This window comes from Lissotriton vulgaris, chromosome 8 (genome assembly GCF_964263255.1).
Source record: "Lissotriton vulgaris chromosome 8, aLisVul1.2, whole genome shotgun sequence".
Taxonomy (NCBI): Eukaryota; Metazoa; Chordata; class Amphibia; order Caudata; family Salamandridae; genus Lissotriton; species Lissotriton vulgaris.
The window spans coordinates 465,571,412-465,583,970 of record NC_141696.1 but is presented as its reverse complement, the minus strand read 5'-3'; the positions used below and the strand labels follow the sequence as shown (position 1 = coordinate 465,583,970).

The 12,559-nt window shown below is 41.8% G+C and overlaps 1 protein-coding gene across 5 annotated transcripts in view; it reads right to left on the bottom strand.

The window, feature by feature from the left end:
• Positions 1–12,559, bottom strand: part of ASMTL (acetylserotonin O-methyltransferase like) — a 329,012-nt gene that overhangs the window by 98,065 nt on the left and 218,388 nt on the right. For all 5 annotated transcript variants that reach the window (XM_086934246.1, XM_086934245.1, XM_086934244.1 and 2 more), the window contains one exon: positions 8,585–8,747. In XM_086934246.1, coding sequence (XP_086790372.1) covers positions 8,585–8,747 — 163 coding nt within the window. The remainder of the gene's footprint in view (positions 1–8,584; positions 8,748–12,559) is intronic.

Here is a 12,559-nt window from a genome sequence, read left to right as displayed (position 1 = left end):
TTTTTATTTAGATCAGGGCTTATAAACTTAAGCTAGGGGATAGATATATAAGTGTTAGTGATGATCCATCCTTTTGCAAGAGTGTTAATATATCTTCCGTGGAGTTATGCACATTTTGGGCCTTGTAGGCCTTAAACGGGACAGACTCCATCTTGCTCTCTGCCTGGTAGCTTGAGAGGCTTTCTAGGTCAAGTGTAATGTTTTAGTTTCGAGGTGTTGTTCGCTTGGAGAGAACCGGTTCAGGCTGGCCCTTATCGAAAGACTGTATTTTTCTCCACTCCGAAGACACAACTCCAGGCCGGCCGGCTGGGAACGTGTCCTTGGTACGGGGAGGTACAAGAATTTGGTGGGCGGCAGGTTACTGGCCGTAACTTTCCATGAAGGGGCAGGTTTTGATATTAGCGAAAGTGTTAGGCAATGAGTCAGTCAGTCTGTAGGCGGCAGCTAGCCGTTAGCATCTATGCCATTAATTATTTCCAGAGCAGACAATCGCCATTTTGAAGTCCGAGAAAGATCCTGAAACCGAGACTCTCTGAGAAAGACTGAAGGAGAAATAGCGCGGAGCGCACAGAGATAGAGAGAGAGAGAGAGACGGTAGCTAATAGCAAGCAAGGTTCCAGTGACTTGGAGGGACGCAGAGGAGATTGAGCCTAGCGGTGCAGACGTGTACTCGTGACGGCTGAGGTGTGATTCCGAGACGAGCCAAGACACAGAGACGAGAAGGGAACCTAGATGACTGCCGAGCCCCGACTTCATATTAATAAGGTGATCTCTGCCCTTTCCTTGTTAAGCGCGCATTCTAACCTTTACTTTTCTTTGCAGCATATACATTGTGTAGTATTGTGTTTATTTTTATTGTAATAAAACACCCCAGTTCTTAGTGAACCGACATGTGCCTTGTATTCTTGTTCAATCGGGGTAACCTAGTCTTCTAGTCGGACATTGTTTGCATGAACGGATGCGATTCCTGATCAGGTAAGGAGTGACTGAGTAAATAGGAAGCGAGGAAACGTTTGATGCCAAGAGCAGAAGGTACATTTTGTAATTTGGAAAGCCATACCAATTTCTATTATCGTAGCTTTATCCCAAGTAAATAACAAAAGACTTCATCCCTAAGAATTCATAGGAAAGTGATCGTCGTCGGTACACGGCGTTAGTGAGAGCACCCAAGATAGATGGTGTGTAGGTCTGCCAGATTGCGGACCGTGTGTAAGTGAGAGCACCGGAGGGAGAAGGTGTGGAGGCCCGCCGGATTGTGGGCCGTGTGTAAGTGAGAGCACCTAAGGTAGAGAGGTGTGTAGGTCTGCCGGATTGCAGACCGGGTATAAATGAGAGCACTGGGACTGCAGGCCCATGTGTGTAGGCACGCCGGATTGCGTGTCGAGTGAGCACTGATGATCAGTGTGTAATGGTACATAATCAGACCTGCCCTAGGGTAGACCAGTCTGGGCCTACGTGGCCGCGAGACTAATAGGTGTGAATAGGATATTGTAGAAAACCAATGCATGTTTATTGCTGTTTTTCCCATCCTTAGGTACAAGATGTACATACATATATCCATACCCATTGTAAATACGTTCTAAGGAGGGAGGTGATTACGTTCCGGCTGGGTTAGAGGGGCTCCTAGGAGCTGATTCCATCTGGTCCGAAAATCTGGTCGGTACACATGCCAACCTAAGTACTGTGTTGTAAATATGATTTTAATCTTACAGTGTTGTGTAGTCTGTTCTTTATGTCATTTGGTATTTTATTACTTCTAGAATACTGTGAATGTTCTTAGTTGTATTCTCACCCAGCTGGCATTCTAGCCTTGGCAGTTGGAGACTGGCCAGATGGTGAGATGCATGTTTGTTTCTGTGCTGCGAATAAACTTCTCATATCTAATTAAGAAGTGTCTGCTGGATTGATCTTTTCATCTACAACATTCTGGCGAGAGGTCAACCATCTGACCAGGCGGTGGAGTATTCCAGTTTTGCAGCAGAAGAAAAAGGAGACAGAAGACAAACAGTGCTCACACCCTAATCGAAGTCACTGCGTGCGAAGCAACCATTTGTTGTGGTTTATTTCTCCAAGAAGTGCTGTGGTGAAAAATTATAAAGCAGAAGGTGACAAGACATGGTGAGAGCATTTTAAACTTTAGCGCGAGCGCAGTCTCAGTTGTAAAGCGTTCAGCTGACGAGTGTCCTTGACGACAGCGTTGTCAGGGAGTTACGTGGCTTGTGCTTGCACTGAAGAGGTGTGCTGGTAACAACAGCGTTGCTAGGAGAGTACGTGGCTTGGTTGAACGTGCCTCCATGAAGTAAGTGCATCACCTAACAACGAGCGTCCCTAACAACAGTACGCGAGTGAAGAAGACATGCGACATCACTCGGCGTAATTACGTAGGACGTTGGCGGCCATCTTTAAGTAATGATTTAACACGCATAAAAAAAAGCCTGCAAACGGTTAGTAAAACATTTTCAGAGAACTGAAATCGACTGAGATGATGTATGCCCAGCGTTATTCGCGTCATTGAGTGTTGTTTTCCACGGTGATACACTCACCTTCTTGTTGTCAACATTTTCTTCAGGAACAGGACATCAAAAGGAAGGGTGGAAAAGCCAGTAAGACTATTTTTTACAGTGCATAGGTGGTTTAGTACATGATTTGGTTAACTCATAAATCAAATCTAAAATTATATGTGATGAGGTGATAATATTCCCATTATAACTGTTGTGTTTTGTTGGGGGTGTCGATTTATATTTGCCCCCTCAGTTTCTAAGTGAACCTGGAAATCCCACTATTTCATGGGAAGATTGGATAGCTATGTCCTTCAATTACATAGAAGCTTTAGACGGCGAAGATTTTTCACCCAGGAGAAAGAAAGCTTTGTTGATGACCACCTTGGGGAAAGAAGGACAGAGAATTTTTAAGTATTCGCATCAAGTTTTACCATCTGGCAGCCAGTTTGCGCTTGATGAATTCAAAGAGGCAGTTGCCAGACTAGAAATAAGATTTGCGAAAGAAGAGAACCTGGTGTTGAACAGATACAAGTTTTACAAGAACAAGCAACGTGAAGAAGAGTCTATTGACGATTTTGTTGCCCGTTTAAGTGAGTTATCAGTGAAATGTAATTTTGGTCAGATGACCGATGAGTTAATACGTGACCAATTGATTGTTCAGTGTAATAATCGTAAAATACGGGAGAGGTTGTGGGCAGCAAAAAATCCAACATTAAAAGTTGCTATTGATCTAGCGAAAATAGTAGAAGAATCTGAGAAATGCATGAGAGAATTACATAAAAGTGGTTCTGTGCAGAAAATTGCTGAGTTATCTGATAAGAGTTCAATGTATAGTGACAATAGTGATAACGAAGGAGGTGCAGTAGCTTTAGTTAAGAAAAAAGGGTATGTATTGCAGAAGAAAAATTTTAACAACAAAAGCCAGAGCAAAATATGTTGAAGGTGTGGCAGCAATGCTCATAACTCCGATGCAAAACTTTGTTTTGCAAACAATAAAGAGTGCTTGAAGTGTGACAAAACAGGGCATTTTGCATTTGACAAAAGTCCAAGTAGCTGTAGTAGATGATCAGAATGACATAAAAAGAGATTTGAATAAAATGTTGGTTTTAGAAGACACAAATGTAGGTGTATGCTAAGAAAAGAGAGAACAGCGTCCAAAAGCAGAATTTGTTATTGATAACAAAAATATCAGTCTAATGGTTGATTCGGGTTCAAGATGGATCATTATTCCAGAATCAAGGTTGAAACAAGTCTGGGGTAAAAAATCACTTTTAAGTAGTGACATTTCTCCTTCAGGCTACCAAGGAGAAAGAATTGATTTACTTGGCTATTTTGAGAGTAACATATGTTTTAATAATAGAACAGCAGTTGGGAAAGTGTACGTATCAGTTGATGGTCCAGCCATTTTGGGTTGGATGCATCAGTAGGATCTTCATATTATAGTCAATCCCAGAGCTGAAGAACAAGTAATGGTTGTTGATGATTTTAGCATCAATGACATTTTACTTAATTTCAAAAATGTTTTCAGAGATGAGTTGGGGGAGCTGAAAGGCTACGTACATAAAATTTTGTTGAAAGAGAATGCAATTCCAAGTCAACACAAAGCTAGAAGGGTGCCTATTGCAGTAAGGGAGGATGTCAAAGGTGTCATTGAAGAAATGCTTAAAGGGAGGATAATTGAACCAGTTGAAGCTTCCACGTGAATTTCTCAGGTGGTTATTACTCAAAAGGCTGATAAACAAATTAGATTCTGTGTGGACCTTAGATCCTGAAATAAAAGCGTTGTAGCTGATGTCTTTCTGTTGCCTAATATAGGTGAACTGGTTACAACGTTGCAGGGAGCTAAATTTTTCAGTGAACTTGATCTTAAGCATGCATATCACCAGATTCGTCTCCATGAAGAGTAGAAACATCTCACAGCCTTTATAACTGGTGAGGGAACCTTTCAATTGACCAGGATACCCTTTGGCCTGATATCTGCGGCTAGTGTCTTTCAGAGAATGGTTTTGGAAATTTTCAAGGGTATAGGGAAAGTGCTATTTTTTCAAGATGACATACTGATTTTTGGAGATACTATAGGTGAGCATAATGAAGTACTTAATCTTGTGTTATCTAGGATAGATGAGGCTGGACTCTCACTTCGCAAGTAGAAATGCAAATTTTTAGTACAGGAAATAGAGTATTTGGGCTTTGTACTCACGGCAGATGGAGTTAAACCCCCAAAAAACTTGTTGTCAGCGATTGAATCAGCCCCGTGTCCGGTGGACAAAGATCCACTGAGATCCTTTATGGGGTTGATTGAATTTTACGCCAAATTTGTGAGAGATTTTTCAAGCAAGACTGCTGTTCTGAGGAGTTTATTAAAAAAAAGGTGTAAGGTTTGTGTGGGGTGTGGAACACACAAGTTGTTTCAATCATATTAAAAGTGAGTTGTCTAATGCTAAGGTGTTGACGCCATTTGTTATTAAGCGTACTTCAATTCTTATGGTGGATGCAAGCAGCATTGGTTTAGGTGCTGTGCTTTTACAAAGACATGGGAATGAAGAGAAAACTATAGCTTTTGCTTCTCGACCACTAACCTCTTCTGAGCGAAATTACTCAGCGATAGAAAGGGAGGCGCTTGCTGCGGTCTGGAGGTATTTGTGGGGTACCAAATTTTTGTTACAGTCGGATCACAAACCTTTAGTGAACGTGTTAGCTCCTGGTGGTGCAGGAAAGGGTTCACCCAGATTGGCGAGGCTGGCTTCAAGGTTGCAGGATTTTCAATTTGATTTGCATTTTATTCAGGGTTGGAAAAACATTCAGGCAAACTACCTATCCAGACTTCCAGTTCAGGATAAAAAAATTGGTGATGTTACTTTAGAATCACAAGAAGAAGGTGCAGTTGCTTTCTTTCAAGATGTTATATCCCTTGGTGAAGGTTCATTTACTAAAGAAGAGTGGTGTTCTGGTATGAAGAATGATTTGATTTTGCAGAAGGTCATGGATCTCATCAAATTAGGCACCAGGCGAGAGAGTACAGTTGAACCTTCTGTAAGACCATTCATTAGGTGTTGGATGAGTTATCGGTTTCTAATGGTGTTGTTCTAATGAGGGGAGATAGATTTGTTCCACCTCATTCTTTAAGACACCAACTTCTCAGCCTGGCTCATGAGGGGCATTTAGGCCAAACTCTCACCCAGGGTAGAATAAAAGTGAATTTCTGGTGGCCTTCTATTGATGCAGATGCGGTGCCATGTGTTGAACATTGTAGTTATTGTAAACAAGGAGAAAAGAGGCTAATAATAGTGGGTGCTCAAGGAGTTGGGAAAATATCCTCATCTGACCAACCATGGCAAAGTATTTGCCTGGATTTCATAGGGCCAATGGATGAACTGCCGTTTAATCAAAGCTTTGCAATTGTGGTAGTAGACAATTTTTCTAAATGGCTCACAGTAAGTTTTGTTAGAGAAATCACCACTGACTCTACAATTAACTTTCTCAAAGGTGTATTTATTGACGAAGGTTTCCCTTCTGTTCTTATAACTGACAAGGGGACACAACTGATGTCCAACAAAATGAAATTGTTTCTAGAGAGTTGTGGTATAACTTATCATCGGACCAGCCTGTATAACCCACAGAGTAATGGAATTTGTGAAAGAGTGAACAGATTGGTAAAGGGTATAATCCAAATGATATGTGCTTTGGGTTGTTTTTCAAATGATAAAGTTCAGGAAATGGTTTGGGCATATCGCTCTACTCCTCCCAAGCAAGATCTCAAATCTCCTTTTGAATTATTGCGAGGTAGATCTCCAAATACAAAATTGACACCGTCTTGGTTAAAGAACCAAAATGAAAAATTTTCCTCACAAATAATGACAGATAAGTTTTCTGTGTCAATTTCAGTGGGTGATCTTGTAAAAGTTAAACCTGGGAGAATCTCAAAGGGACTTTCAAAGTTTAGGGGTCCAATCATTGTAAAACAAGTATTTTCACTTTATGTTCTTCTTGAGAACGGAGAGAAGTGGAATTATCGCAGAGTTGCTTTATATCAAAAGTGTTCTAATGCCAAGCCTAATGATGGAGCTTCTGAAAAGTTTTCAAATAGTAATGGTTATATGTTATCTACTCAAAGTAATGTGAATGCTCCATTTTTGTCAGAAATTAGGAGGGAGGAAGGTGATGGTGATGCCTCGCATAATCTTGGTGTTCAAAGTCAAAGTTATATGGCTCAAAATAATTTCTCATTGTACAACGATTTAACAAATAACAGTGTTAGGAGTTCACGTTCTCGTCGTCCACCTGTTTATTTGGATGATTATATTCGTTGACTCTTTGATGTATCATTTTAATTTGTTTTCCTTCTCAGAGTTCCAAGGGAGGGAGATGTGTTGTAAATATGATTTTAATCTTACAGTGTTGTGTAGTCTGTTCTTTATGTAATTTGGTATTTTATTACTTCTAGAATACTGTGAATGTTCTTAGTTGTATTTTCACCCAGCTGGCCTTTCTAGCCATGGCAGTTGGAGCCTGGCCAGATGGTGAGATGCACGTTTGTTTCTGTGCTGAGAATAAACGTCTCATATCTTATTAAGAAGTGTCTAATGGATTGATCTTTTCATCTACAACATACTGCCATGAGCAACAAAAACATATATCAATGTGATAAAAAACACTAAAGAACCTTTTGCACAGAGGCGTACGTGTGTGTAGGCATGATGCCTTTACATGTTAAGGCTATCTATGCTGAGAATCCCATCTTCCCCAAAACAGATTGTAAACAGTTGGCGATGTGATCTTACTGCACATGCAGCAGGCTACAGACTGGCAGAAGAAGGGTAGCAGTTCGTTACTGTCAGAGCAGTGCTGCGGGTCCCCATGCTCACAGTGGAGCACCAGGTTGTTTGTGGAGATGTAGAGAGCCGGAATCGGACGGGGGGGAAGCAGCAGCCTTGGTGAGGAGCTTCTGCCATGGCAGTGGCATCACTTGGGCTCCAGCCGGGAGCCCAACTTCCTGGTGGCCATTGTGGAGCAGGAAGACCCCTGAAAGAGAAGGGAGGAGGTCGGGCAGAGCAGTAAATGCTGCTGGAGGAGGAAGGGGGACAAGGTGCCGCCTGATTAAAGGAAAAGCTGCATTTGTGCTTGGAGGGTGGGTGGGGGCTCATAATGTGTAGCAGGAGGGGGGAAGCAAAAATAAACAAGCAGCGATGGGCGGGTGGTGGTGTGGGGACAGCACTGGGGAGATTAAGTGATTAATGGAACTGCGAGCAGGGACGGGCAAGAGACAAGAACGAAAACAAGAGAGCAGCGACTTTGAACATCGGAAGTCGGCTACTCCGGTGGGTCTGTAAAAATGAAGTGGTGCCAGTGAAGCGGTGCATGCTGAAGAAAGGAGACACGGAAAGCCATCAACTGAGCGCAAGCCAATGCAAGCAAAAAAAAAAGGTGCTCACAAAGTCTAATAAATAACATCAAGAGCACATGTAACAGGGGCAGTCCTCATGCAATGTTAAAACAGTAGAAAAGGAGGGACTGCTAAGCAAATGAATCAAAGACAAATTGGCATTTACAAAGAACTGTCAAAGGGGCCAATTAAAAATATGGATGGTGCTTAAAGTCCATATTCCAGATACAGCATGTCTCAAAAGACGGCACATGCGCAGCCTAGGCGAGACCTAATAAAATGATACAAGTGCTGTACTAAGAGAAGAGTTGTCAAGAGAGGCGTAGTGAAACAAGACGATTCTCTAAGCATATGAAAATGATTCAAATAGCAGGCCCAACTTATTTGGTCATCGTGTGTGCTAAAGCAAGATGTTACAGTAGTAACAAGGTTGATTTTTGCTTCTGTTTCATTTTTTTAAAACTAACAAATAGCCTTTTATCCCTCACATTCTGAATATCTTAAACACTTGGTTATATGAAAGGCTGGGAGATATAGCAGCAGCATACAAAGACAAATTCCAATCATCTTCCAGATGGTTCAATTTCAGTAAAATTAAGGCCAAAACCAGCTAACTGTGGCTGAGTATCATCACAGGTTGCAGCAGATGATCCAAGCAACATTACATAACGAAAAACAAATTTGAGATTTATAAAATCACCTTGATTTTTCTTCTCCAAAAGCTCTAAGGCCACACAGGCATCGAGAAGTCTTTCTGTTCCACGAATTGAGGTGTGCATCAGTCTTGAAATGCTCTCAGCACTGAGAGCACCTTTACATTTTAACTCATCGAATACTTTCATTTTACATGCTACAAACAGTACCTGTGCAGATAAAAAACAAACCAGAGAGACCATGTAAAAAACACAAACACAAGCACTAAAATCAATGGAAATTGAGGATGCAGAGTAAACTGTACAAGTGTTGCACAACAGATGTGCATTCTACCTAAAATTGTAGATCAGCAACAATAGGCCAATTATGCTCAGATATAGCACAAAATGCAACTCATTTTATTTTACTGATGACAAAGGAATTAGTAGGTGATCACAGAGCTCAATGTATTCTGCAGAATTTAAATAAGAACAAAATTGGGGAGGTAAATAAGACTTTTTAACTGGCATTGAATGAGTGACCATCAACTTGCAAAACATACTGTGAAATGAAGCACAAATTAAATAAACATGATGTTTCAGAGGGGCAGGAAGGAAGAGAGTTGTTTCTCACTGCAAGATCTGTTGCAACAAAGCAAAAGGAACAGGTGGTTTTTGAATTACGACAGGTGGTAGACTAATCGGTGCGCTGTTGATGAAGATTGGCATGAGACAAAACATAAAGGTAAGTAAGTAGTGTTAGCATTAAGGATCAGGCTGTGGACGTTAAGAGTCATGCAGAATTATGTTTCAATGACCTACCTGCCTTTACTGAACATGTGCCAGTGATTGATCCACTTAGAAGTGGCAGTGTTGATGGATCAATAACCAGCAACCAAGTGAAATGCAACAGAAGCTCCTGGAATGACTCTTCTAGAGAATTACATCTGAGGGACACTAATCCCTATATGTAGTAGAGTCTAGACTTGAGGGACTATCATTAAGTGTCTAAAGAGAGGTCTTTTTCTTCAAAGTCTGAAAATCATGGTTTTCAAGAAGCCCAACAAAATCTATGCTATGCCAATAACACAACTAGAAGCTACCATACTGGTTCCAAGAAGTACAATCCTTAAAGGGGAATACATTATTTGGCACACAATACAACTTTGTAAGGACCTATGGACACTCAACATTTAGGAACAAGCAAACTATAGTTTCCTATGTGGGACACAATTAATTCAGGGCTGCGGTACAGATGATCTACAAATTATATCAAATATATCAAGACTTAATGAATTTCGGAGTTGACCAGTATGGCACGAGGGAAATATAAGCACAGTCATCTAGGGCATTTATTGAGTGTTATGTTATGTGAATTTGTAAAGCACACTGTCGCCCCCTAGGGTATCCTAGTGCTAAGCACATGCGTGTGTAACTAGCCCTGCCTATTTTAGGTGGTTTAATTAAAAAGACAGCTCTTCTCCTTCTTGTGGAATTCTTGCAGTGATGTTTTGTCAGCCCGAGTTCCTCTGTGTATGAGAGGACCTGTGGTCAAACTCTTGCCTTTGGGTTGCACTTGAGGGGAGCCAGGGTGTTGGAACTTGCGGTGATATAGCTGTGGATGTTTTTTATGGCTTTCAGCAAGTCGCTGGTGTGTTTGAGTCAGTGCTCGGGAGGGCGGAAGCATTTCCAGCTGGGGAGGGCAGTTACGGTGGTGGTAGGTCTGTGCGGTTGTGGGATGTATATGCTGAAACTGAGTGTGCGGTCCGTCCAGATCATAGTTGCTGGCTTGTTGACTGTGATCTTACTGATTGAGGAGAGAATCAGGTCCAACAGGTGTCTGTCAATGTGGGTGGGTTTGTTAATGTGCTGGTTGAGGCCATGGTTACCTTAAAGGGCCATATAATTTGTGCCAGTGTGATCTTCTAGGTGAAAGTTAAGGTCTCTGAGACAGATGAAGGTGTTGGCATTGATGATGAATGGTGAAATGAAGTCAGTGATGTCACTGGTGAAATTCGTGCAGGACCCTGGGGGTCTGTATACAAGGGTTACACACAGAATTTGGCTATTTATTCACAATAGCTTCTTCACAACCCCCAACTACCAATCCAAGTGTTACAGCTTACAACATGGAGCAAATTGTGAAGCTGCTTATTCTGCTACAACTACAGCTGAAGAGAGCATAAGACAGCAACGCTGATTCTTAACTTTACTGGCTCTTTCTGCATATTGCAGGGCAGGTAGGTTTTATTTAATTAATTTAAAGCCTTATTTTACCTGCTAACCATTTCATCTGAATAATGAAGCGACTGATTTTGATCCATGATAAGACTGAACCGAACCCCCCACCTACAGCACTCGGTGTAGGTCTACCACTTAGCAGGTAAATGCTTTGTTCACAGCAGTACTAATTACTTGTACCCATGTTCATAAGCAGGGCAGGAGAACCAAAAGGTACAGTTTTGCTTGCATTTGGTGTGACAGAGCTTTGCCAACAGAAATATTACCCTGACTGCACTATGCAGGGGTACACTTCACGTTAAATGTGGATATTAGATAAAGAAACTCCTATGAATTTTCCTAACAATAAAGATTGCGACAGGTACCTTGAATCTGCCCAGATTGTAGCACCCTAGTTCTTTTTATAGTTCACCCAGACTTAAAAACCACTGCCTTGTAAGGTTAAAAAGAATAGGGAAATTTCTCACTGGTATTACCAACACACAACATCGTAACTATAATGTACTCCACTTTAATAACACCTGCACTGATGTATTGGAAACTGGTAGTAAAAATTGGGAATTTCATAGAAGTAATTTAAACCCCCAAGAAGGGCCATCAGATCTCTGATAACTATGTTGCATCTGCCTTGTTCATGGGAAAGAACCCTATTGTTTCATGCCTAAAGTAGTCTCACTTCTGCATCAAGTTTTAAGCCGAAAACCGAAAGGACAAGTTATCAGTCCCATGCATCCTGAATCCCTCTAACTCTCCAACAACCCCAACATAGGACCCAAAATGCCTGCTACTCAACTGCAATCAGCAGGCAAACATGCCACAGGCATAATCACTTGAACTAGATACAGCTTGACTAAGCTAAACCTGGTTAAATGACTATTCTCCCCTCTTGGATATCCTACAACTCCTAAACCACAACATAAAAAGACTTCACTGCCCCGAAAGGCATGGCAGAGGTGTAGCTGTGATTTTTCGCAACTACCTCCAGATCCATTCTGTCCTGGTATCTAACTTAACATCCTGCGAATGCATGGGAATCAAGCTTTTTACATCAAATAGATCACTGGGTGGAGAGGTGTGGCTCACTGGTTAGAGGCGGCAGACCTGTAAGCAGAGAACGGCCCGGGACCAGGGTTCAATTCCCGACGCGGCAGGGTTGTGGACCAGGGGTCAACGGACTTGATAATTCTCAACTCCGTGCCTACTCTAACCTGGGAACACACTCGGTAACTCTGGGCATTAAGCTTGCCTCATCTCTACAACGGCCCCATACAGACGCCAGGGATGCCTGGTTTCACCCTGGAGATACCCAGTAAGGGACCATCTCACAGGGAAAAACCAGGACGGGTTCCCCAGCGGTCTGCAGCGCCAGGACACTCGGTTAGAGTAACAGTGCGCTTTAGAAATACCCCACATTTACATTTACATTTACTGGCAAAATTACACCACATATACCACCCACATGGGGGTAAAATAGACTTTCTTGAACAAATTATTGAAACAATTTCCGTTCACTCCATCCAACACCCAAATGCCATCTTCCTAGGGGAATTCAGACTCCGCTGGAGTAATGACCACTCTAAAAAAACTTTCCACTGATCAAAACCTAGTTCAAGCCTGCACTGTACACAAACCAAAGGGGCCCTATTGGATCGCATAGTATCCAAAGGTGAGATGCTAAACATCAAATCCAACATCTCAATAGATTGGTCAGACAACTACCAGATCATAGTAGTCACAGCACAAACACTTAAACTGAAAGGTCAACAATTCAAAAGCAAGCATTCGGTCAGAGACATGAAAAA